Here is a 24,109-nt window from a genome sequence, read left to right as displayed (position 1 = left end):
GAGTAAGTAGCATTATTCCCGCAGGTTGGGGGGAAAGAGAGAAGGAAGATAAAGCAAGCTGAGGGAAAAAAGTAACCTCTCTGCTTCCTGATCAGCCCAGATGTGGGTAAGCAGCCTTGTGCTCCAGCTACCGTGCCTTCAGTGCCTTCCCAGTCACGATGAACTGCGCTCTGACGTGGTGACCCTAAACCAGACTTCCCTCCCTTAAGATGCTCTTGGTCAGGTATTTTGTTATAGCAAGGAGAAAAGCAACTAGCATACACCCCTAATGCAAAATAAAATAAAATCTAAAACTTCTTGAGAGCTGATATGACACCAAATTTCAAATTTTGTACATTTATGGAATTTGCGTTCAGGCTACTCAACTGGTTATGCAAATAGTCCCAAATGACCAAGCCTCCAAGATCTGTAACACTTCTGGACTCAAGCATTTTGGATAAAGGATATTCAACTAGCTTAAATTTTGTTTCATGTTTAGTATTTCTGAGTCACTTTTTCGTACAAGGCTGATACTTTTCAAGAGCAGAGTCCTTTTCCTTTTAAAAAGTGAATTTTATCCAGTTACATTTATTATTAAAATATGCTTGTGATCTTGCTTGGCTGTACTGTTTTATGTTTTCTATACTTCCTTGTTGCTTTTTTTTTTCTTAAAATCTCTGTTTTCTTTTTTTTTCACCCTCAGCACTTTGGAAGGGATATATGGTTTGCTTTCTCTTAAACAAGCTCAAACCTTTAAAATAACACTTGCAGACTCCTTTTTCCCCCAATATATCACTGACATGGTTTTTTAGCAACAGTGCTTGGCTGTCTACACTGATTAGATTCGCCAGATGCTTGCCAAAACTCCTCCTCACTTTATGCCAGCCTGAGGTTTTCCTGCATCGCCCAGACTAAATGGCTCTGGCTGCCCTCCTCGGTGGCTGTTTAAAAACAAAACTTGTTAACATATTGTCAAATCATACTTCTCTCAAACCTACGGAGACTTGGCTCGAGCTGCCCACGGTAAAACAGCAGGCAGGCTGCAAGTCATGGCTCCAGGCCCACTCTAAAGCAGGGAGGGGGAGGGGCGTGCCAAGTGCTCCCTAGGAGGGTTCTCATGTTGCCAACAACACAAGGGCTCGCTCAGCTCCGCACTGCCTCTGGTTTATTCCCATTCCTTGTCACCAGCACCTTCCAGAACCATCGCCAGGGCTGGCCCATCCCTTTGTAGAAGACCCACAGGCTCAGAGCGGTGTGTTGCAAGCCAGGTGGGGAATTTCTGGAGGCTCTCTCTGCTCCTCCTTGGCCAAGCTCCAGTGTGAGCCTCTAGGTGACTTACTCCAGGGAGTCTTCCCTAACTGCCCCAGCTCTTGGGTTGATCTTTGATATCTCAAATCTGCTGAATCTGGTTTCTCCAACTACAGTGGAAGACCCTGAGGCCAGAAACACAGAGTGCTTAGAAAAAAAAAAAACCTACTAAATAAATGAAAGGTCAAGACAGCGGACCTGGGAATCCGACTGCCTGGGGACCTAAGGCTCTTGAATGGTGGAGCTTTGGGTAAGCCACTGGTGTTTCCACAGAAAGTGTGCCCTACACGGTTCTGCCAGGGGCCCGCGGAAGGCATGGGTCATGGCTGTCGTCTAATGGCCTCACGGCATGGCGGATGCAAGGCAGGTGGACGATTTCCAATGTGGGAGGCTGAAGAGCCAGAGAAAATAATCTCCCTTTCGTGGAACAAGGCAGTGGGCTGGACACAGGGCACACGCCAGCCCTCTCGCTCTGGCCTCCGTACATGCTGTGGGTGTTAGGCTCACGAGCCTGCCCAATCCCACATCCCCAGGAGGTACCAGTGTCCCACTGCTTTAGATGGAAGCCTGGCCCAGCTGGAGGCCACGGAGCCCGGGACCCGGTTTCCCTTCCCAGCGCCCAGCTGGAGGCCACGGAGCCCGGGGACCCCGGTTTCCCTTCCCAGCGCCCAGCTGGAGGCATTGAGCCCGGGACCCCGGTTTCCCTTCCCAGCGCCCAGCTGGAGGCCACTGAGCCCGGGGACCCTGGTTTCCCTTACCAGCGCTCCACTGCTGAGCAGGATCATGAAGATGATGAATGTCTCAAACCAGCTGTGCTCCACGATGCGGTAGCAGGTCTTGCGTAATCGCCACCAGACCTTCCCTGGGGCCTGTGTGGTGTCCACTGTGCAGCAGGGACAGCGCCGGACACAGCCTGTAGGGGAGGGTGACAGGGCCCGTGAGCACTTGGGTCTGACGGCAGAAGGTTGGTTATTTGAGGGAAGGACTGAGAGAGAAGGGTTGTGACAGCATGGTACCAGGCGTGAGGGATCACAGCGTGGGGGGACTCTGGGTGCTCTCTGCAAAGCCACAAACTCAGCAAACGCTCTGTGCAGAGACTGGCTGGACTGGGCCGTGGCAGGGCTGGTGATGGCATGGGGGTCAGCCCGTTCCCCTCTGGAAACACTTCTCTCTCACAATCTACCTCATCTTCGCAATGTCTGAGCCTAGGGAGTGGCAGAGCCCTAAGTGACAGCCAACATTGCAGCGGCACGTGATGCATTCCAAGTGTGCCTGTCAACATGCTGCAGATGTGATGCGAGACCACAGCTGCACTCTAAATGCGCCCGTTGACACGCTGCAGATGTCAGTGGCCAACATGGCCATATACCACCCCCACAGGGGTAGAAGGGAAAGAGTCCTAGATGTGGGGCATGGAGGACCTGGGTTAAACCGGCACCACAAACACGGGGCTATCATCCTTTAGTGATGCTGTCCAGTCCTGCACCAAGGGCCGACCCACTATGACCCACATTGCAGGGGACTGGTAAAGGAAGTCTGACTTCAGCTCCGGGGTGAGGCACGACATGCAGAGGAACTCCTGGTCCCCTGAGGCTGAGGGCTGCTCAGTACCTTCAGTGAAGCAGTCTTCTGGGTCCTTGACATCCTCGCCAAGGTCTGGGATTTGCTCCAGGAGGTCGGCAGTGTTGGTCATATCAGCGGTGCTACCCTCTGAGTAACTGTCCTCAGGGGCCTGTGGGAGAGGAGGCGGGATGACCACGAGCCGAGGACAGCCTCCAGCTTAGCACCTGGGGGAACCTAGGGTGGGTCCAGATGGAATCTGAGGTGGAAGTGGTTGACACTTCTCACAGAGCCCTTAGTGAGGATGGAGTGAGGACCTGGCTTCAGGGCGCTTGGGTGTGTGGGTCTGGTCTACTGGATTGAGGGCTGGGATGTGGGAGAGTGAGGAGCTTTGGGAGAACTCAAGTAAAGAATCTCTTCTAGCTTGGACAGGACAGACACGGTGGGGAAGACAGCGGGAAGCCCGGTACACAGACACACATCCTGAACAGAATCCAAACCAAGACACAGGCACACAGCAGCAGGTCAGACATGCAGAGAACATGCCAACAACAGCCCATGCTCCCTACCCAGCTTGCATAGGTGTTGGGGTGGGGGCAGAGCCTGGGGTGTGTCTGAGAAAACGCTGGAAACTTCCCTCCCTGGCACTAAACCTTGACAACCTACTTGGTTCCCGGGGAGGCTCTAGGTTAACAGTTCCTGACCTGAGGGTTGTGACTCCTTTGGAGTTGAACCACCTTTTCATAGGGGAAGGGGTCACCCAAGACCATCAGAAAATACAGATATTGATGATTTGTTGTAACAGTAGCAAAACCACAGTTAATGAAGTAGCAACAAAAACAACAATTTTAAAATAACAAACATAAACAATTATGTTTGGGGGTCACCACAGCATGAGGGTGGCAGAATTAGGAAGGTTAAGAATCTCTGCTCTAGGGTATCAGATAGCGTGTGAGCGGCTGGGGGTAATGCCAGCATCTGTGGGTAGGGAGATCACCCTGCGCTAACACGGTGAGCCCTGTGGCTTAGCTGGCCCCTCCAGAACAGTTTAGCTGAATGGCCAGCCTGGCAGTTACCACAGGCCTTACGGAGGGACAGCACAGGAGTCCAGCTTGAGGCTCTGCAGCTCCCCACTGGCCCAGGCCGAACTGCTCCTGAGAACCTGCCTTTGGCCTTGACCTAGCTCACTTCATCTGCTTCTGGTGTCCCTCCTGGCCTCTCTGGGGAGCACAGCCCCCAAAAGTCCTCATCCCTACCTCTGCTTCTGGGGAACAGAACTTTAAGACCAAAGAATCAGAAGGCTTCTGTGGAGAGAGGAACCCCCACCTGCTTCCGCCCAGTCTCACTCCTATCTCAGCTCCCCAGCTGGCTGCCTCAGGCAGGCCTAGGCGCAGGCTCTTGACTGAATGCCAGGGCCTGACTGTGTGGCTCCCACTGCCTTCTTCCCCTTCCTTGGATGAGTAACCATGCCCATATCTGCGCCTCCTGCTTTTTTTTTTTTTTAACTTCTGAGGTTTATGGCAGTAAAGAACTAGGTCTCAGGGGAGGAAAGAGCCTGCTGGAGTGGACAGAGGGTTGGGGCTCTGTCTTGCGGTCTCCATGCTCTTGAGGCTACACCAGGCAGGGTCTTGCAGACATAGAGCTATCAGGCAGGAGAGCAAGTTCTCAGGATTCTACTGCAGGAGGGAGGAAGCCTCCCTTTCCCGCTTCTCTCTCTTCTGAGAAGGGTCTTGTGCAGCTCGGGCAGCCTCGAATTCACTGCACAACTGCCGTTGACCCTGAGCTTCCAATCTTCCCGCCTCCAGCCACGGGTCACCCAGCTTGTGTAGTGCTGAGGATCAAACCCAGGGCTTTGCGAGTGGTAGGTGAGCATTCTACCAATCCAGCTACATGAAAAAGTCCTTCCCCTGGGAACATCCTAGCATTTCTCTCTCCCTTGTCCAGAACCATACACATCTGAAGGGAAGACACCACAAAGTTCCGGGTAATTTCCCACTCCCTCCTGAGGCTTTGTATCCTGAATCCTCCAACTTCACATGATGTCAAGTGTTAGACCACCCAGGGAGGGGGCTGCGACCTGCAGTTGGGACACGGTCCGCCAGGGACTCACGCTTCATGACTGGCCATGATGGTGAAGCATCCTAGGGCCCTTCTTACAGGACCAAGATCACAAGCACTGGGATGCAGAGTAAGGTCAGATTCAGGAAAGCAAATGGTACCCAGCACTCTCTGAACGCATGGTTCCCCTTCCACATGCCTGAAGCAAGTGAGGCCGAGTAGTGTGACTGGCCATGGCACAGGTCCCTGGGCTTGGGGGCTCAAAATGCATATGTGCAGAGGAGCCGGGCAGGCCACATATGCAATCAGGAGGGTGATGTTAGAACAAACCGGAAGGCTCCAGCCCGAGGCTGGGGCATGGCTGCCACCTGTCTACAGCACGGCAGCACCACTGTCAAGTTTTCAAGCCAAACAAGAGAGGTGGATTTTATTTTATTTTTAAGAGAAGTGCTCCCAAATGTACTGTAGAATGTTAGTTTAAGATGTGTTACATTAATTTATGCTGTGGAAGGTTTGTTTAATGATGCCAAGCTGTGCTGCATTCTTTTATGTTGCATTTGTTTTATTCTGTGAAGCTGTGTTACTTTCCCTGCCCAAAACACCTGATTGGTCTGATAAAGAGCCAATAGCATGGCAGGAGAGAGAAATGGGCGGGGCTGCCAGGCAGAGAGAATAAATAGGAGGAGAAACGGAGGGAAGGGAGCGAGGAATGAGAAAAGGAGGAGAGGAGGATGCTGGGGCCAGCCACAGAGCCACACAGCCACATAGCCAGCTATGGAGTAAGAAGGAAAGAAAGACATATAGAATAAATAAGGTTAAAAGGCCCAGAGGCAAAATGTAGTGAAAGAGAAACAGGATATTTTACATTAAGAAAAGCTGGCTAGAAACAAACCAAGCCAAGGTTGGGCTTTCATAAGTAAGAATAAATCTTCGTGTATTTATTTGGGGGCTGGGTTTCAGGCCCCCCAAAGAGTAACAAAACCAACTGTACAAGCGGGTGGTAGTTAATTCAGAGTAAAGCCTGTTTGTGGCCACAGAAAACCCTGATGGCAGGCTGGGGTCCCCTCTCCCCTTTTAGCTTTTGCAGGGAAAAGGCAGCAGGTGATCAATGCAGCCAGGACAGTCCTCTGTGAATTGGGGAGTCACAGGACAAACACTTGCCAAACGGCACAAGAACACAAGAACAGAGTGCGCGGGGAGGACGAACACACGGGATGGAGGGCTTAGTCCTGCCTCAGAATCCTGAGCTGGTTGGTTCCACAACTTTCCTGTGGCCTTGGGATGGGTACCATCTCTCCCTGTTGGGACACTGGTTTACCACCCTCCTCTGCCATGGGTCTCCATACTGCCTATGACACTGACTGTGGTTCCCCTTAGCAAACGCTGAGCCTGCGCTGTGGCCTCTCACAGCCTGGCTTTGGCCACAGCAGCAGAGCCCACTGTTACCTCACTGCACCCCGGGGCCCGGGGATCCGCTTCCCGTTCTTGCTGCCAGTCTGCCTGAGACGTAATGGCCTCAGCTTCAGAGGACGCGGTCTCTGACACCTGGCTCCAGGCCCTGGGCTCCTGAGCGGGCTCTTGGCCACCAGACACAACCTGGGATTCCTGCTGAAAAGACCCCATGAGAGCCTAAACACCCAGGCAGAGGGTCTCCAGGGCCCTGGCTTTGTGGATTTCAGTCTCGGCCCACTGCTTCCTGGCATCTTCATGAACCTCCGTCTACTAAAGACCCTTCGTCAGCTGACTTTGGTTAGTCACTGAGAGGTTCTTGGTAAGTACGGGTAAAGGACCCTTAGCCAAAGCTCAGCATAAACCACTCCTCTTCAGACACCCTGAAAGGGTGTGGCTGGACCATGAGGCCCTACGAGTGCTGTCACCTCTACTCAGAAGGTCGTGCTGACTTCTCAAGTCCCCAAGATACTCCAGTTTGCTGGCACTGATTCCCACAAGTCACACACAGACATGTGTGCAAGCATTCACACATGTGCACGTGTGCAAACACAGCACACATACACGGGGCGCGCGCGCACACACACACACACACACACACACACACACACACACGTATGCACGCACTCATGCGCATTTGTGCTGTTTCCAAAAGAAAGGGAAAGGGAAAAATAGCCAGAATTCTGTTCCATCTCCTGTGCAGGAGATACTGGAGACTGTGGTCCTAGTACCCCCACCCTCCCACCCTCCCATCCTCAGCCACGACGGTCACCCCCGACTCTCCCACCTTCAACCATGATGGTCACCCCCTACCTTCCCACTCTCAACAATGACGGTCACCCCCACCCTCCCACCCTCTACCACAAATGGTTACAGTCCTACAACTTGGCTAAAGAGCCAAGACAGGACTCAGGCCATCTGAGGCAGAACCACGCCTAGCTGGAAAGGGCCACTAACATGGAAGGGAACCACTAGGTATGCTTGACCCAGGGGCCTAAGGAACAGCCACAGAGCCCAGCTCAGGTCAAGGGAAACCTGAGGGGCAGACACTCTGTTTTGGCCAGACTCTGGTCCCAAGTGTTAAAAATAACAGGTTTGGAGATAAGATAGTGCTGTCCCTGACACCTTCTGCTCAGGGGTGCTTATTTTTAAATCTCAGAATTAGCCTCAGGCATGGGAGGAGGGGAGGGACAGTTGCGAGGTCACCAAGCCATAGCCCTCTCTCACCCAGACACTTGTCCCTGCTAGTCTTGGTGCCAGACAACCGTTAGGGTCGGGGGTGGGGGAGACAGAGGCTTTTGTGAAGGACGCCTGTCCATGCCTCACTTTCCCAGGGATGAACGCTGACTAGTAGGGTGGGTGGACAATAGCTGGACACGGACCTTTCTGAGAGGCCAGCTGTTGTGGGGCTGGCCTGTCTTCTCCCACCGTGCCACTGCTGAGGTAGTCTGGTTGAGGCTAGGAGCTGTCTCTGTATAAGCAGGTGGCTGCCCCATCAGGACACGGGCTTACCTGTTTGCTGGATTCTTCGTCGGAGCCAAGGCTGTCCTCTCCATCCTCCTCCTGGTCGTCGGTGTCTGACTCAGCCATGGCGATGGGCACACACACGGGCTCCGAGTCCCCAGGAGTGCCCTGACCGGGTCGCTGGTCTTCCTCAAATCGTGTTTCCTTGCGGGCTGGGGGTGCCTTCTCGCCCTCTGGGGGTGGTGGGGACCTGGGGGCAGCGATGCAGCTGGGCAGCTGGCTGTGGGTGGCAAGAGCCACCGGTTTCTTGGGTCGCCTCCGCAGGAGCCCACAGCAGAAGTCCCAGGTGGTCCGCTTGACAAAGCGCAGACCCCGCTGGATGCGGGCCAGGGCCAGCTGGAGGTTGTTCATCTCCCCATCCTCATCAGGGGCGGTGAGGTTGTCCGCACTGAAGGAGCTGAGCAGCAAGGCCAGGAAGAGGTTCAAGACCTGTTGAGGCAATGGGTCAAGTTCACCCAGGCTCTGCTGAACCATGGAGGGGAAACTGAGGCCCTAAGAGACTCTGAATACTGCTGACGGCAAACAGAGGCACCGGGCCCTGGGCTCTCACCTACCCATCTCCTTCTCCTGCATATGGGAGCTTCTGAAGAAAAATGAATTCAAATTCTTCCTGCCAAAGGCTCAGATAACCAGAGTGAAAACGTTCAGATCCCGGCCCCTTGTAGCTCAGGGTCAAGGAGGGAGCTACAGATGGCAACAGGGTGGGACTTGCCTGGGGAAAGAGTCTTAACCAGGCAGCAGCAGCAGCCTCCACAAGGGCCTTCTTCTACCTCCCTCTTCCCCTCTGGCCTTTGGACTAAGTAGGTGGGGCACAGCGGGGTGTGATGGCCCAGGGATCCTTCCTGGGAAATGGGGAGTCAGAGACAAGGCAGAGGGCCCCCAAAGAAACTACTCCAACCTCTAAGGGCTTCGAAAGGGCTGAGTGTGTGGGTAAAAGGGAAGTGATTAGCTTTGGCTCAGCACAGAGCGGGCTACAGCTGGGCATGTGTGGCTGCTAACCAAGCAATCTGCCCATGTCTTAGGATGGTCATGGCACCTTTCCGTGTGAGGGTCACAGGAAAGGGAGCAGAGAAGGCATCAGCATTCAGATGTCCCAGACCAACTGTGTGGCGTGTGACAAACTTGAATGGTGTCATGGGAAAAGGTGTACTGCCTAGCCCCACGGAGGAGAAATGAAGACGGCACCTTCTCTCAGTCCCCAGGAAGGAGCTCAGCGGAAGGGGCCCTTGAGCAGGGTGACCAGACGCCTCGCTCTCTCAACTCTTCGGGGATGTACCCTGCCTCAGGGACTCCATATCTGCCAGAATACTGGGGGTGAGCATTCTGAGGAAGGTGAGGACCAGGCCTCTGTAAGAAGCCACTGATGAAGAAAGCAGCATCTGCTCCCATGGCCAGCAAAGGCTAAAGGTGCTTTCTGTTGACTCTGGAGACGTGACCGCCTCTGACACCTGGCCGCCTTTTCCATGTCCTCACCAGGGACCGGGGATTCAATATTAATCAAAACTGCTGTCAAGGCTGACCTCTAGCCTGGTCCCTGGCCTCTGTTCCTGCTGCCCACTGAGGGTCCTCCCTGTGGCCCATATCCCTCACCCACGCCACACAAATCCAGACTCCCTAAGAGTCCTGGGTCCAAGCTCCAGGCAAGGCAGGAGGCCTTGTCTACCCACGCAGGACCCAAGGGCCTCCCGTCTCCAGCTTTGGAAATTCGTTCTTCTGGGGCTTCCCCGTCAATCACGTGTGGCCCTGGCCTTGCCCATTTCAGCAGCAAGCTTGCTTCCACCCACGCAGCTGGCCCCAGCAGCAGCCCAGTTCCCAGGCGAGGCGGCAGCGTGGGTTGGCAGCTTCCCTCCTCCAGAGCCTCTAATCTTCTGTCCCCAGGCAGATCCGCTCAGAAATGGCAGGGCTCTGGTGAGGGGCGGCTCAGCCCAGCATCGGGCTGAGTGCTGGCAGCGGCTGAATACTGGGCACATTTGCTTTCTTTTTGGAGCTGAGTCTGGCAGCTCCTGGAGCCAGGTAGAAACTAGGTGAGGCTCTGTTCTGATGGGAGGCTGCTTTGAGGGGACGGAAAGGGATGATGGGGCTGCTGACGCTGTGTACGCATGCTCTGATTCCTCTCCGGGCACTGAGCTTTAGGCTGGGGACTGAGGGATGGGCAGTATGCTGGGCTCTATCCTGGCCTGGCTGAGGCACATGGATGGTGAAAACAGGCAGGTCAGGGAAGTGGAACCAAACCTCCCTGTGTGCTGGGGTGACACTGTGCTGCCCATGAGGGCATGGTATTCACAACGGGGCCCGACCATGCAAATGTTGGTCCTATGTTGGTCTCTGATGTATCCACTAAAGAGGTTCCTGTCCTGAGCCAATGAGTCACTGTGACCTTGTCCCTTTTGGGCTAGAAACCTTCCCTAACTACTCTAGCTGGGTAGGAGTGACACTCATGGGCCCTTCCTGAGGGGCACTGACCAGTTGTTTCTCTCTGAGGGTCATTTCTCCACATCTCTCAGGCTCATGTTCACCCACCAGCATCTGGGCCACGCCATGCAAGTCTGAGCAGAAAGTCATATCGCCATTTGCCGGTCACAAGGGACGAGTCAATAAATGAATTATTAAAAACAAGCAAAGCCAGCCATGAACACCCATGCAGACGAGTGTGCAGATAGAGGGATGAGCAAAACGCAGAGAATGAGGGGTGAGTGGAGGGGTGGGTGAGCCGGTGGCTGAGTGAATGGCTTGTTGATTGATGAACTGGGTAGATGGGAATGGTGAACGCAGGATGTATGGGTAGGCTGATGGGTGAGAGGATGGTAGAGAAGAGAGCAGGTAGACAGGTGGGGGATGAATGAGTAGGTGGGTGGGCATGCGATCAGGTATGAGTGTGTGTGTGTGTGCACGTGCGCGTGAGAGAGAAAGTGAGAGAGAGGGAGAGAGAGAGAGAGAGAGAATGGGAAGTTGGTAGACAGATGAGTGACCGGATGGACGGGTGGGAAAGCGAGTAGATATGGCTAACGGGTGAATGACTGATCAATGAGCGAGTGGACGGGAGGACTGGTCACTAAGCCGACAGACTGATGAACAGGCGGGTGGTGAGCGGGAGACCAGGCGGGTAGACGGCGGGATAGGTGAGCACACTGAAGAGCAGACAGAGGCAAGACTGAATGGGTGAATGATTAGGAAGTGCTTACGATAACTGCCTGGGTGGACGGGTAAGCGTGTGCACAGGGGCATGAGCGGGTAATAGAGCAGAAAGGGAGAGATGGGGAAACGAGCCCAGGAATGAATGGTCGCCGGATCAGCGGCTTATGGGAAGGTGGATGGTTTCCTAGGTGATTGGCTAGAGAGAAGGAAGTGGAGATAAACGGATGGAGGGGTGTCTGGGTGGGTGGGTGGTCAGTGTGCATTACGAGGCTATGGCTCACTCACCACAAGGTTGCCAATGACCATGACAAGCAGAAAGACCAGCAAACACAGCGACTGCCCCGACACCTCCATGCAGTCCCACATGGTCTCGATCCACTCCCCACAGAGGATGCGGAAGATGATGAGGAAGGCGTGGAAGAAGTCCATCATGTGCCAGCGCGGCAGCAGGTTGGAGCCGCTGATCTGGTGCCTCAGCTCTGAGTAGTTCTTGCCGAAGAGCTGCATGCCCACCACAGCGAAGATGAAGACGATGATGGCCAGCACCAGCGTCAGGTTGCCCAGCGCCCCCACTGAGTTGCCGATGATCTTGATGAGCGTGTTGAGGGTGGGCCAGGACTTGGCCAGCTTGAAGACCCGCAGCTGAGAAAGAGGGGAGAGCAGGCAGGAGCCTTTGTGATGGGGTGTGGGTCACACCGTTATGTCCCCAGCGCCTGCCTAAAAGCCCTGAGAGGCCTTGTTTCCAATACACACCCAACTAATTTCTCCTAGGGATCAATGCTGAATTTTGGCATAGTCATTGAAAGTCTCCTGAGCTCCAGTCCATCTTTTCCGCCTTAGCTCTTCTCTGCCCCCACACTAAGCTCCTACCTTCCTCACTCTCATTTCCAGGGAATGCCCAGTGGATTCTCCCCGCCTGGGGTGCCCTTCCTCTATCAGACCTGTTCCCCCCAGAGACTCCAGGCCACCTCAAGCCATCTGACTCCTCCAATCTCCACCATTTTTCTTTCCTCTCAGGAAAAGATGGCGGGCACTTCCTATTTATTGGGCACCCAGCGTGTCCCAGGCCTGTGCTTAGGAGGGATTGACTTAATGTGAATTTCAACATGCAAGGTTGGCATGGTTACCACCCTCCTTTGGTCCTTAAAGGTCAAGTGACTTCTCTAAGTTCCTTGGTGTATAGGAATGGGATCAGAATTAGAACCTACAGAAGGGCCCTTCCTTACTGCTCACACATCCCCACCAGAGCTGCAAATTCTTCCCCCAGGAAGCCTTCCCTGGCCACACTACCAGCCCCAGGAAGTCCTCAGGTATTCTAAGTTCCAAATGTGAGCCACACACAGACGATTCTGCGACATCTGAGACTCACTGAATCTGCCTCTGGGGTTTAGCAAGATCCTAGATCATTTAAGCACTTCCAAGTTTTAAAAGATGCCATTCAGCAGGCAATGCTCTAAGCGAGCCACCCACAGACCTGGTGGTGACTCTTAACTAGCCATAGGACCCCATTCTCGGATCTTGCTAGGGCCCGAGATACATGAAAGCCGTGCAATGGTCAGTTGTTCCCCGAGGAATGTCTTCCTTGTTGCCCCCCTCCACCAGATACCTCCACACTGTGCCAGGCACCCATTGCCAGAACAGGACGGAGCCAAGCAAGGTGGCTTCCTCCCTCTCTGCGGTGGGCGCATGCGCGTACCAGGCGGAAGGACCGCAGCACCGACAGGTTGCCCATGCGGGACAGGCCCAGCTCCATGAGGCTAAGGATGACAATGATGCTGTCGAAGATGTTCCAGCCCTGCTGGAAGTAGTAGTAGGGATCAAGGGCAACGATCTTGAAGGTCATCTCCGCTGTGAAGATCCCTGTGAAGACCTGGAGAGACAGAGCAGGGGTCAGCGGGTCCTCCAGCGCTGGCCAGAGACCCTGGGCGGCAAGCACCCTGCTTCCTGACTCTTGTCCTGTAGGTGTCTCCCCCGCCCCGCACCTCCTCCCCGGGCCTCTGGGCTACTCTCCAGGCTCATCAGCTCAGAAACAGCCCACATTCATCATGGGTTCTGCAGACATGATATTTAACGGCCACCCGCAGGGGAAGCCGGGGCAGTTACAGCATCCTCACAACACCCCAGGAGTTCAGAGTCTTTGCTTCTGCCCTTTCTCCTCGTCTACAAGCCGACTGCCTCCCTGTACTAACCTCCAGCCACTGCTTCCCCAGGGGGCTGGCACTGTGCAGGCATTGCTCTAGAGTACATGTGGCCTTGTTTTTAATGTGTGTGTGTGTGTGTGTGTGCGCGTGCAGGGGGGGGGGGCTGTTACGTGGTATACACACGTGTGGAGGCCAGAGGACATCAGGTATCCTAATCTACTGCTCTATTCCCTTGAGACAAGATCTCTCACTGAACGTGTAGCTAGGCTGGCATTCAGCAAGCCTCAGCCATCCTCCTGTCTCTGCCACCCACATCACTGGGGTTTTAGGTGCATAGGGCCACACCCAGCTTACATTTTTTTTTCAGATAAAGATTCTCACTATGTAGCCTTGGTGGTTCAGAACTCTCTTTGCAGGCTGACAGGGTATGGTCTCCAGAGGAGGGTATGTCTCCTGAGGTTAGAGCTGTAACCTCAGGGGTCCATAGGAGCAAGCTTGGCCATGGTGAGGAGATGGTGAATGGCCCAAGGAGACACTCAGGAGGCTTCTGGAAGGGGAGGGCGGCAGGCAGAGTACCCTGGGGACTGAACCAGGCCCGCAGCAGGCATGAAGACATGGGAGCTACAGGTACAGCACTGGGGTCAGCAGTTAACAGGGAAGTCGTCTGGCCTGGGTACCCTCAGGGAACTCTGCTAGAAGCAGACACTGTCATGGCTTCCCATCTCTGCTCAGATGGGGCTCTGAGGAAGTGGGTGAGGGGGACCTTGCCACATACCAGCCCCATCTGCAATGTACAGAAAAAAACGTTTCTCCGAGGGAATCTCAGGCTCCACTAAAATACACGGGCTGTCCTCTGCCCCTCCCCCAGCACACAAGCCCGTTCCGCTATTTCTCCATGTCACAGACCCCCTTGAGGCCTCCTCATCTCTCTACTCCACCTACAACACTCATCCCTTTAGGCTTGTTCAAAAGTCCGAGTCCACAGCTCCCTGACATATGGAATAGGCCACTTCAGACACATCACTTAGTCCCTTCCCCTCTCATCGTAAGTACCCTGTGGGTATATGTATGGAGTCTTCTCTCTTTGGAATACGGCAGCAGTTAGGTTTTAACCTGAAGGCTACCATGTTCCCCATCTGACACCACTATGCTCATTCCCATGCCTTGTGGGAGCCTTATGTGCCCAGCCTTGGTCCTCACTCGGCTGTGTTCAGACACCTCATAAAGTGCTCAGCTTCCCTGAAAGCCCCTAAGAGCAGCCACTGGCTACCCCCTCTGTCAGCACCCAGGCTTGGACTTCCCTAGAGCCTGCCTGGACACATGAAGAGTAAGGACATTTCTAAGGCCTGTCTGATGGGCTCCCGAGTGTTATTTCCTCAGCTCAGGGAGTGGTGGTTACTGTCAGCAGCAAGCACCCTAACTCCCACGTGGGGCTGAGAGCACCTGGCCTAGGCAAAGGCTGCTTCAGATCTGAAAAGCTCTGGGTGTTCAGTGGGTTCTGAGGATGACTTCCTATTACCCTATCAGTACTGATGGAAACGTCCCAGCAAGTGGGAGACTTCTGGGGAACCTTAAGCAGTGGGGTTTGGGGCTTGAGAGGTGATTCTACTTATAAAAGCACAGACTGCTCTTTTAGAGTATCAACTTCAATTCCCAGCACCCAAATGGACTGAGCAATACGTCCACAAAACAGTATTCATTATGGCAGTCTTTCTAAGAGAGGAAATTGTCTGTCGTGGAGAATTGGTTAAACTAGCATGGCTAATCTCTGCCATAGAATAACAACAAGAGCAGAAAAGGACACTGGATCGTTTTAGTTAGCATGGAAAGGGGCCACGGTGTCACATGTTAAGCTCAGGTTTACAGGTCTCTAAAAAGAGGTCAAGACTGGCCTGGGCTATGTGAACCCCCTTTAAAAACTTACAAAAAAGTTTTTTATCTTTTGTGTATGAGAGTTTTGCCTCTCTGTCTGTATGTGTACCACATGTGTGCAGTTCCCAAGTCGGCCAGAAGAGGGCTCAGATCCGTTGACCTGGTGTACACATACAGACAGAGAGGCAAAACTCTCATACACAAAAGATAAAAAACTTTTTTGTCTGGAGGACCCTTGTATCCCTATTCTCTCCAAGGTGGGCAGTCCTTGGGCTTCCCACAGGTCAGGGAACCCTGATTGCTCTTCGAGCAGATGAGGGAGGGGGAATTGATCGGGGGAGGGGGAGGGAAATGGGAAGCGGTTGTGGGGACGAGGCAGAAATCCTTAATAAATAAATAAATTTAAAAAAAAAATAAAATAAAAAAAAAATAAAAAATAAAAAAAAAAAAAAAAAAACTTTTTTGTAAGTTTTTAAAGGGGGTTCACATAGCCCAGGCCAGTCTTGACCTCTTTTTAGAGACCTGTAAACCTGAGCTTAACATGTGACACCGTGGCCCCTTTCCATGCTAACTAAAACGATCCAGTGTCTTTTTCTGCTCTTGTTGTTATTCTATGGCAGAGATGAGCCATGCTAGTTTAACCAATTCTCCACGACAGACAATTTCCTCTCTTAGAAAGACTGCCATAATGAATACTGTTTTGTGGACGTATTGCTCAGTTATTTCCACCAGGTAGTTTTAGACCTGAAATGGTGTGAACAGCCATCGTTAGGGATTCTGATGTGGCTGACTGATCCACAGAGACAGGTTTTAACCAGTCCTGCGAGCAGTGGAAGACAACATTCTCCCTCTAACTGCTCATCCTGTGTTTCTGTTCCCAGCACACAGCTGGTTTATCAGCCATTCCTTTATTTTTGTATTTCTTTTTTGCCAAACCTGCTCTTCATAGCCTTTGCTAACTGTTATATTCCAGTGTTTGTTATTTTTGAACTGTATATAAATACACTTTTTAGATTAGAGATGCTATATGTCCTGCTGTGACTTTCCTGGCTTGTCATTTATTTTTATTTTTTAAATTAAGAAATACTTTAGGACTTGGGTATGATGGTGCATGCCTATAATCCCAGAACTGAGCAGGGAGAAGGATCAGGAGTTGAGTGAGTTCAAGGCTAGCCCAGGCTACATGAGACTCTGCCTCAAACAAAACAACAAAACATTGACATCCTTCGTACTTGCTCCTAATGCTGTTTTACTCGATCTCACACAACAGCAGTAGGAATGGCGGAACTGACGTTTGCTGTACGCTATGGCAGGCATCCTTACAGTGTCTCTCCTAAGTTCCACTGTTTGATCCCCACAGTAGCCCTATGTGATATGCAATGCTTATTATTTCCATTGTGTAAGTAAGAAAACAGATATAAGACCCAAAGGACGGCTCCCACTGTGGTTTGGGCTCCCACTGCCCACACAGCTAACTCACAAAACCACCAATCGTGGTGCAGTCGCTCCAAGGTGATCACTACCCCAAATATGGCGTGTTGTCTGTCGTGTTCTTACATAGTAAATAAATTGAGAATATATCATATATTTTATTATATTAAACTTTATGTAAATGGTTTGTGTGAGTGTTCTTTTTTCAAATATATATATATATATATATTGTGTACAATATTTTATTGTATGAAGCAGATGTAATTTATTTACCATCCTGCACCTTGGGTGGTTTTTTTTTTGAGACAGGATCTCTCTATGCAGCCCTGGGTGTCCTGGAACTCACTGTCTAGACCAGGCTGGCCTCAAACTCATCAGATATCCGCCTGCCTCTGCCTCCTGAGTGCTGGGATTAAAGGAGTGCACCACCATGCCTGGTTTTATACACCCATCTCTTGAGTTCTTTTTCTCCGTTTGGAGGTGTGGTCTCCCTGTAGCCCAGGCTGTCCTCTGCTTCCGTCTCCTGAGTGCTGGGACTACAGTGTGACCCACTGTGTGCTTGACTGCACCGACTCAGGCTTTAGTAGATAAGACATTTATGTTCATTCTCACTCCCCTCTAACAAGAAATGTGAAGAACTTCCTTGTACATGTTAATTTGTACCCATGCATGAGTCTTTTTTTAAGGATTTATTTTTACTTATGTGTATAATGTCCGTGAGTGTATAAACATGAGTATGTAGTAACCACGGAGCCCAGAAGAGGGCGTCAGATCCCCTGGAGCTGAACTTACAGGTGGCAGTGAACCACCTGATGTGGGTTCTGGGAGCCAAACAAGTCCTCTGCAACACCTGCAAGTAATCTTAACCACTGAGCCCTTTCCAGCCCCCAACGCGAGCTTTCTTAGGATCTCTCTCTCTCTCTCTCTCTCTCTCTCTCTCTCTCTCACACACACACACACACACCTACCTGACATTGTAAACATCAACATGAACTGTCTCCCACGGTGGATGTATAGAAACCACACTCCCAGAGTTGACGTCCTAATGCAGAACCTCATTTTGATTCTTTTGTGTGCGGGAAATAGCATATTAATGTAGCTTTGATTCGTATTTATCTATTTCTCTTCATATTTATAACCACCCGATTCATCTGTTAGTTTCTTTCTTCGTGTTATGGTTGTTGTCTTCCCCACACCCGGAGTTACCTGAGAAGGGTCCCTCAATCAGGTGTGTAGATCGGACTGGCCTGGGAGCACGTCTGTGAGGAACAGTCTCGACTGTTAGTGGATGTTGGAGGGCTCATCTCACGTGGGCATCACTATTTCTGGGTTGAGCACCAGCCCGTGTGAGCCATCTGGCAGCGTTCCTCCATGGCTCCTGTCTCCAGGTTTCTGCTCTGACTTCTCTCAACAACGGATTGTGACTTGGGAGTGTACACCAGTCAAACCCTTTCCTCCTTGTGGTGGTTTGAAAAAGAAATGTCCCCTGTGGGCTCATGTATTTAAATGTTTGGTCCTCATTTGTGAGGTTGTTTGGTGAGGTTATATAGCCTTTAGGGGTTGGAGTCTTGGAGGAAATACATCACCAGGGCAGGCTTTGTCCAATTTACTTGATGTGCTTCCTGTTTGTGGGTAGAAGGGTGACCTCTCAGCTTCCTGGTCCTGCTGCTGCCAGGCCTTCCCTGCCATTATGAGTATCTAGCCTACAGGAACCATAGGATAAAATAAACTCTCCCTTACATTGCTGTTGGTCATGTGTTCTGTCACAGCTGCAGAAGAGTATCTCATACACTCCCCACCTTGCTTTTGGTCCAGGTGGTTTCCACAGCAACAAAGCGAAACCAGGACCGATGTTGACTGTCCTTTCCCTTATTGATGTGTAAGGGTTCACTATGGCCTGAGTTCTGTGTCCTTCTAGAAGATGAATGTGGTAATGCTAGTGTCTACAGTGTACTAGTGACTTCACCGGGTTTACACACAGAACCATACATTTTAATGCAAGCAAAGCGAGCAATCTTCTTAGGTATTGAAATATATATAATTATATATTGAAATATATATAATTTTATATATAATAATAAATAAATTATAAATTTATTTATTTAGGTTTTTTGAGACAGGGTTTCTCTATAACTTTGGCTACAGCCTGTCCTGCAATTAGCTCTTGTAGACCAGGCTGCCCTTGAACTCACAGAGATCCTCCTGCCTCTGCCTCACAAGTTTTGGGATTAAAGGCGTGTGCCACCACTGCCCAGCTTGAAATATATTATTATCTGCCCTTCTTACATATTGCTATGGTTCTCTGTCTGTCTAACTATCATCTATCTACCTACCTATCTATGCACTATATACATAAGCTCCAGAATGGGGACTCAAATATCCGTTAAATGTCTGAAATGTGAATTACGTATAACCAGTCTATGTGACATCAATCTTGTGAGAATCCTGACCCTGAACAACAGCAACAATAAACTTTTACCTTAATCATTCATCTTCCTGCTGAATAAAAGGTAGCTGAGGATTTTAAAGGCAATGTATTAGATTCTCTGTTTGAAGTCATGGTTCACGTTGGGGACTCTTTAACTCGGCATTTGGGTTGCACTCCCTCCACATATACCAGATGAGCTGAACCCTGATGCCCTGGTCGATGGTTCAGAGCCACACTTTTCCTTTGGAGTTATAGCAGATATTCAATATGCTGATTTGGAAGATGGATTCAATTATCAAAGAAGCAGGTGGAGGTACTACTGACACTGTCTTGTTCACTTAAGGGTGCCACTGAAGACTGGAATAAAGAAAGCAGCGTGCCCTGCTGTGTCCTGCAACTCAGAGACATCGTGGATGGCTCCGATGCACAGTATAAAGTATCAGAAAAGTCTCTAGAACTTGTTGTGGACACATTCAAAATGCACAAAACCCCAGTGCACCACACATGGGGAAACCATCAACTCTGTAACTTCAGTAGCGACTTCTTAGCTAACTCTAAACTTGACAGCAAGTTTCTAGAAGACCAAACTGTGCAGCACCCTGAGACCATGCCGTCAGAGAACTCTTAGCTGATCACTTTGTACCACTCCCTAACTTACAGTTCACTTTACTGGATGCTTATGACCTGAGTGTCTTGGCCACAGATCAATCTTCCCCAAAGCAGGAGCAGTGTATAGTTCAGTGTTAAAGTCAGTTCCTCAGTGTCTAATTGGTGGGTATGGCATGAAGTAGGAATCGAACTTAAGTTTCTTCCATGTAGATCAACCACCGTTCCCAGTATCATGTCTGGAGTAGGTCATCCTTTGCGCACTGATTTATATACTGTTACCAAGTCCCCAGTAGGGTTGCTTTATTTCCAATATTTCAGTCTTAAAGCACTGATTTCATTTAGATACCATTTTTTCTTTCTTTAAAAATAATTTATTTTTATTTTATTTACATTGGTGCTTTGCGTGCATGTGTGTCTGTGTGAGGGTGTCAGATCTTAGAGTTATAGACAGTTGCTAGGTGCCATGTGGGAGCTGGGAATTGAACCTGCGTCCTCTGTAAGAGCAGACAGTGCTCTTAACCACTGGGCCATCTATCTAGATCCCATATAATATGTGGTAGAAAATTTGCCACCTTATTATTTTTCCTCAAGATTATCTATCTATCTATCTATCTATCTATCTATCTATCTATCTATCATCTATCTATCCATCCACCCACCCAGCCACCTGTCTACCTATTTATTGTGTGTGTGTGTGTGTTATGTTTGTGTACATGCAGGTGCCTGCAGAGGCCAGAAGGAGGCAGATCCCCTGAAACTGGAGCTTCAGACAGTAGTGGAAACAGAACCAGTGTCCTCTGCAAGAGTACTAAGTGCTCTTAACCACAGAGACATCCCTTCAGCCCCAGCCCCAATCTGCTGTATTATTAATTCTTTCATAAGGGAGACTTTTCAACCTATCTTCTCCAGATTTTGCCTCTGATTAGGTAATGGGCTGAGCAGTTTAGTCTCCCAGTCTTCTCTTTTATGGACTCTGTCTTTGGAGACACGCTTGGAGAGTCTGTCCCCAACCAAGATTACCCGCCTATGCTTATTTTGGTGATTTCGTTTCTTTACATTAATATTTAAACCACCTGGACTATATTAAATAGAATGAAATAGAATTATCATTAAATTAATTAAATAGAATTAAATTCAAGAAAATCAAAGCCTTACATTGTAGCAATAAAGCTATCCAAACAGCACAAAACACAGCTGTTGCCAATAACCGAGTGACAGGTTTGGTACAACTGTCATTCAGTCACAAGTTAAGTTTGGCAAAGCCACTTAAACCTTTATCACATCCAACTGCTGCCCAGTCCTACCTAGGAAAACTACACTCCACTTAAAGCCACAACCACCACCTGACGGCTCCTTAACACCCACAGGTGCACCGTGAGAATCTGCATGCTGAGATATGCCAAAGACCACCCAATATTCCCAGCTGCACCATGAGACTGCATGCTGAGATGTACCAAAGACCACGCAATACTCCTGGCTGCACCACAAGACTCTGCATGCTGAGCTGTACCTCCCCCTCAATTTGCAAGAAGGAAAGTACAAGAATAGCCAAATGGGCTCAAATGATTAGAAAAATGTTGGGAAAAAAGTCTGCAAATGACCACTTAACATTCTGGGTCTATAAAGCAGTAATGGAAGAAAATATCCACAGACTGCAGTGTGTGTGAGACCTACCTGTCTGTGTGAGCCACCTGAGAAGCTGTGAGACAGACCCAAGCCCCAGCTAGTGGCCTCCCCACTGGCCAGAGCAATGATCCCCGGGGACTCTGGCCAGTCCTGCTGAGGGCCCCTGGCACGGAGCTGGCTGTATTCACATGTCAGGATATAGCAGATGAATACCTGATTTCATGTCCACCATTCCACCCTTTCTGCCTCAGTTTCTCCATCTGTACAGTGAAGAGGCAGAACTCAATGTGGTTTCAAGAAAATTATCCGAAGGAACCCAGACATCTTGACTTCTGGGATCAGCTTCTTTAATAATAACAACCACAGCACAGCCCCCATCTCTGCCGAGGACTTGTTCACGCAGGCTGGAGGAACGCATGATATGGACATTATCTTATTCGGCCTTATTAGCTTCCTACGAGGCTCACATTGTCTAATTCTTGCATTTATTAAATTCAGAAAATACTTATTGTGCCAATTACCAGGATTAAGTGATTTGCTTGAGGTATCTAGTTAGTAAGAGTTGAGTCAGAATTCAGATCTGGTTCTCCACATCCTTGATTGACTCACTGCATCCAGTTATCTGTAAGTCCATCTACCCACCGATCCAGTCAACATCTGTTCATCCACCCACTAACACAGACATCATCTATCTACCCCCACTGACCCAGACATCATCTATCTACCCCCACTGACCCAGACATCATCTATCTACCCCCTACTGACCCAGACATCATCTATCTACCCCCTACTGTCCCAGACATCATCTATCTATCCCCTACTGACCCAGACATCATCTATCTACCCCCACCAACCCAGACATCATCTATCTACCTCCACTGACCCAGACATCATCTATCTACCCCTACTGACCCAGACATCATCTATCTACCCCCTACTAACCCAGACATCATCTATCTACCCCCACTGACCCAGACATCATCTATCTACCCCCACTGACCCAGACATCATCTATCTACCTCCACTAACTCAGCCATCATCTGTTCCCCATCCACTGACCCAGACGTCATCTTTCCCATCCAAGTACTAACCAGGCCTGACCCTGCTTAGCTTCCGAGATCAGACGAGATCGGGCGCGTTCAGGGTGGTATGGCCGTAGACCAGACGTCATCTCTCTATCCATCCCCTGACCCAGACATCATCTTTCTCCCCATCCCCTGACCCAGACGTCATCTCTCTATCCATCCCCTGACCCAGACGTCATCTCTCTATCCATCCCCTGACCCAGATGTCATCTGTTCACCCACCCTTTTCTTCCTCTTCTATTTAAATGCCCGCCTGCCTCCCACTCTCTAATCACCCACTTTCATCACCTACATATCCATTTTTCTTTCTCTGCCCCCGTCCTATTTAATTATCCATGCCTGTCTCTCATTCCACATCTCTAATCATCTGTTCATCGTTCTGTCCTCCTTTCCTCTCACCATATTTAATTATCCATCTGTCCTTTCTTTGTAGTCTCCTCTCTAACCTTCCTCCCACTCATCCAACCATCCATTCATCCACCCATCTCTTTATCCCTCACGACCTCTTCTTTCCAATAATCCATCCATCTCTCTATTCTTCCCTTCTTTCCCTACCCAGTCACTCATTCTTCCTTTTCCCCAATCGACAACATGGATGCTCATCTGTGCAACTCTCTACCTTACAGCAGCCCCATCCTTCATGCACTTCCCCTCCATTTATTCACCATCGAGGCTCGCGTCTCCACGCATATCAGATGCCCCTGCTCACTTCGGTTTCGTAGCATGCTGACAAATGCAAACCCTAGTCTCCCACTGCAATCCTACACACCTTTGCTTCCCTAAACCTGACTTTGAAACTTTCTCCTCCAAGACATCTTCCATGACTCACACCTTCAGAAGCCCTCGTGATGTTCAGAATGCCCTCCCCGTGAAAGCCACGGCCTTCAGAGATGCCCCTTTGAGAGTCAACGGCGTGTGGTCCTTACCAGGTTTCCGACCTGCAGCATCTCCTCAAACTCGACGGTCATGTTGTAGTGCTCCAGAGCCATGAAGAGCGTGTTGAGCACAATGCACATGGTGATAGTGAGGTCGGCGAACGGGTCCATGACCACGAACTTCACCTTCTGCTTGATGGACATCCAGAGAGGGCAGCACTCCCAGATTAGATAGCGCTGGGCAAAGCGGTTCCAGCACGGTGGACACTTACGGTGGGACTCCTCCAACTCTGAGAACAGTCAGGGAGTTAACGGGCTTTGCTGATCAAGTTGTCTGCATCTAGTGACGTTCTAGAAAGGTCTTGGGACTTGCACGGGGGAGATGGCGAGGTGCTAAATGACAGTGGTACGATGAGGGAAGGCTAGGGCGATGGGTGGCCTGTGTCTCATTCTTTGCTCTGGCAATATGGGAGGATAGGAAACTAAGATGGATAAGGGGAAATTAAGGATATGACAGATTATGACGAATGTAGGTTCATGTAAGCTAATCGCCTCTCATAGATATGAGAAGGCTCAGAGCAGGACAGGCTGCAAATGAGGGCAGGAAGCAGAATAGCCAAGTTCTGATACAAGGGTACACGGGACAGACTGGGATGGGGTACTGGGATAGGCTACAAAACATAAGCATATACACCTGGGACAGGGTGACACAAAACAGGGGACCCAGTCTGGCTTGGAAGGTGAGTGGAGTTGCCTTGCCTAGTGTGGGACCAGCAGAGATGGATGCAAGATGGCCGTACTAGTCTAAGTGGACTCAGCTGAGAATAGGTTAGAACAGGAAGGACATGCAGGAGACAGGCTGGTTCTTGACAGACTGGGGTATGCTTGGGAGAGGGGTGGGTGAGATGGAGAAGGGCCTGGGTCAGTCCAGAACGGATGTGGGAACACCTAGAAAAGAGGGAGCAGAACCAGAGAAGAGCCCGAAGAACAGGCACTAACGTTCACAGCGGGACAGACGTTTGTGTCGGA

At 50.6% G+C, this 24,109-nt stretch overlaps 1 protein-coding gene and 1 pseudogene across 4 annotated transcripts in view; one reads left to right on the top strand and one right to left on the bottom strand.

Annotated features, from left to right (window-relative positions):
* Scn5a (sodium voltage-gated channel alpha subunit 5) overlaps nt 1-24,109 on the bottom strand; it is a 97,453-nt gene that overhangs the window by 24,879 nt on the left and 48,465 nt on the right. For 3 of the 4 annotated variants that reach the window (XM_041676895.1, XM_041676898.1, XM_041676896.1), the window contains exons 14-20: nt 23,132-23,370; nt 12,710-12,883; nt 11,299-11,655; nt 7,867-8,307; nt 6,352-6,513; nt 2,899-3,019; nt 2,046-2,200 (exon numbers count right to left, since the gene is read on the bottom strand). In XM_041676895.1, the coding sequence (XP_041532829.1) occupies nt 2,046-2,200; nt 2,899-3,019; nt 6,352-6,513; nt 7,867-8,307; nt 11,299-11,655; nt 12,710-12,883; nt 23,132-23,370 (1,649 nt within the window). The remainder of the gene's footprint in view (nt 1-2,045; nt 2,201-2,898; nt 3,020-6,351; nt 6,514-7,866; nt 8,308-11,298; nt 11,656-12,709; nt 12,884-23,131; nt 23,371-24,109) is intronic. The other variant, XM_041676897.1, reaches the window with a different exon arrangement.
* Nucleotides 19,074-19,632, top strand: LOC121464266 (annotated as a pseudogene).

This window comes from Microtus oregoni, unplaced genomic scaffold (genome assembly GCF_018167655.1).
Source record: "Microtus oregoni isolate MIOR12 unplaced genomic scaffold, Mior012 000028F_ref0000031, whole genome shotgun sequence".
Lineage (NCBI taxonomy): Eukaryota > Metazoa > Chordata > Mammalia > Rodentia > Cricetidae > Microtus > Microtus oregoni.
This window is presented reverse-complemented; position numbering and strand designations above follow the sequence as displayed.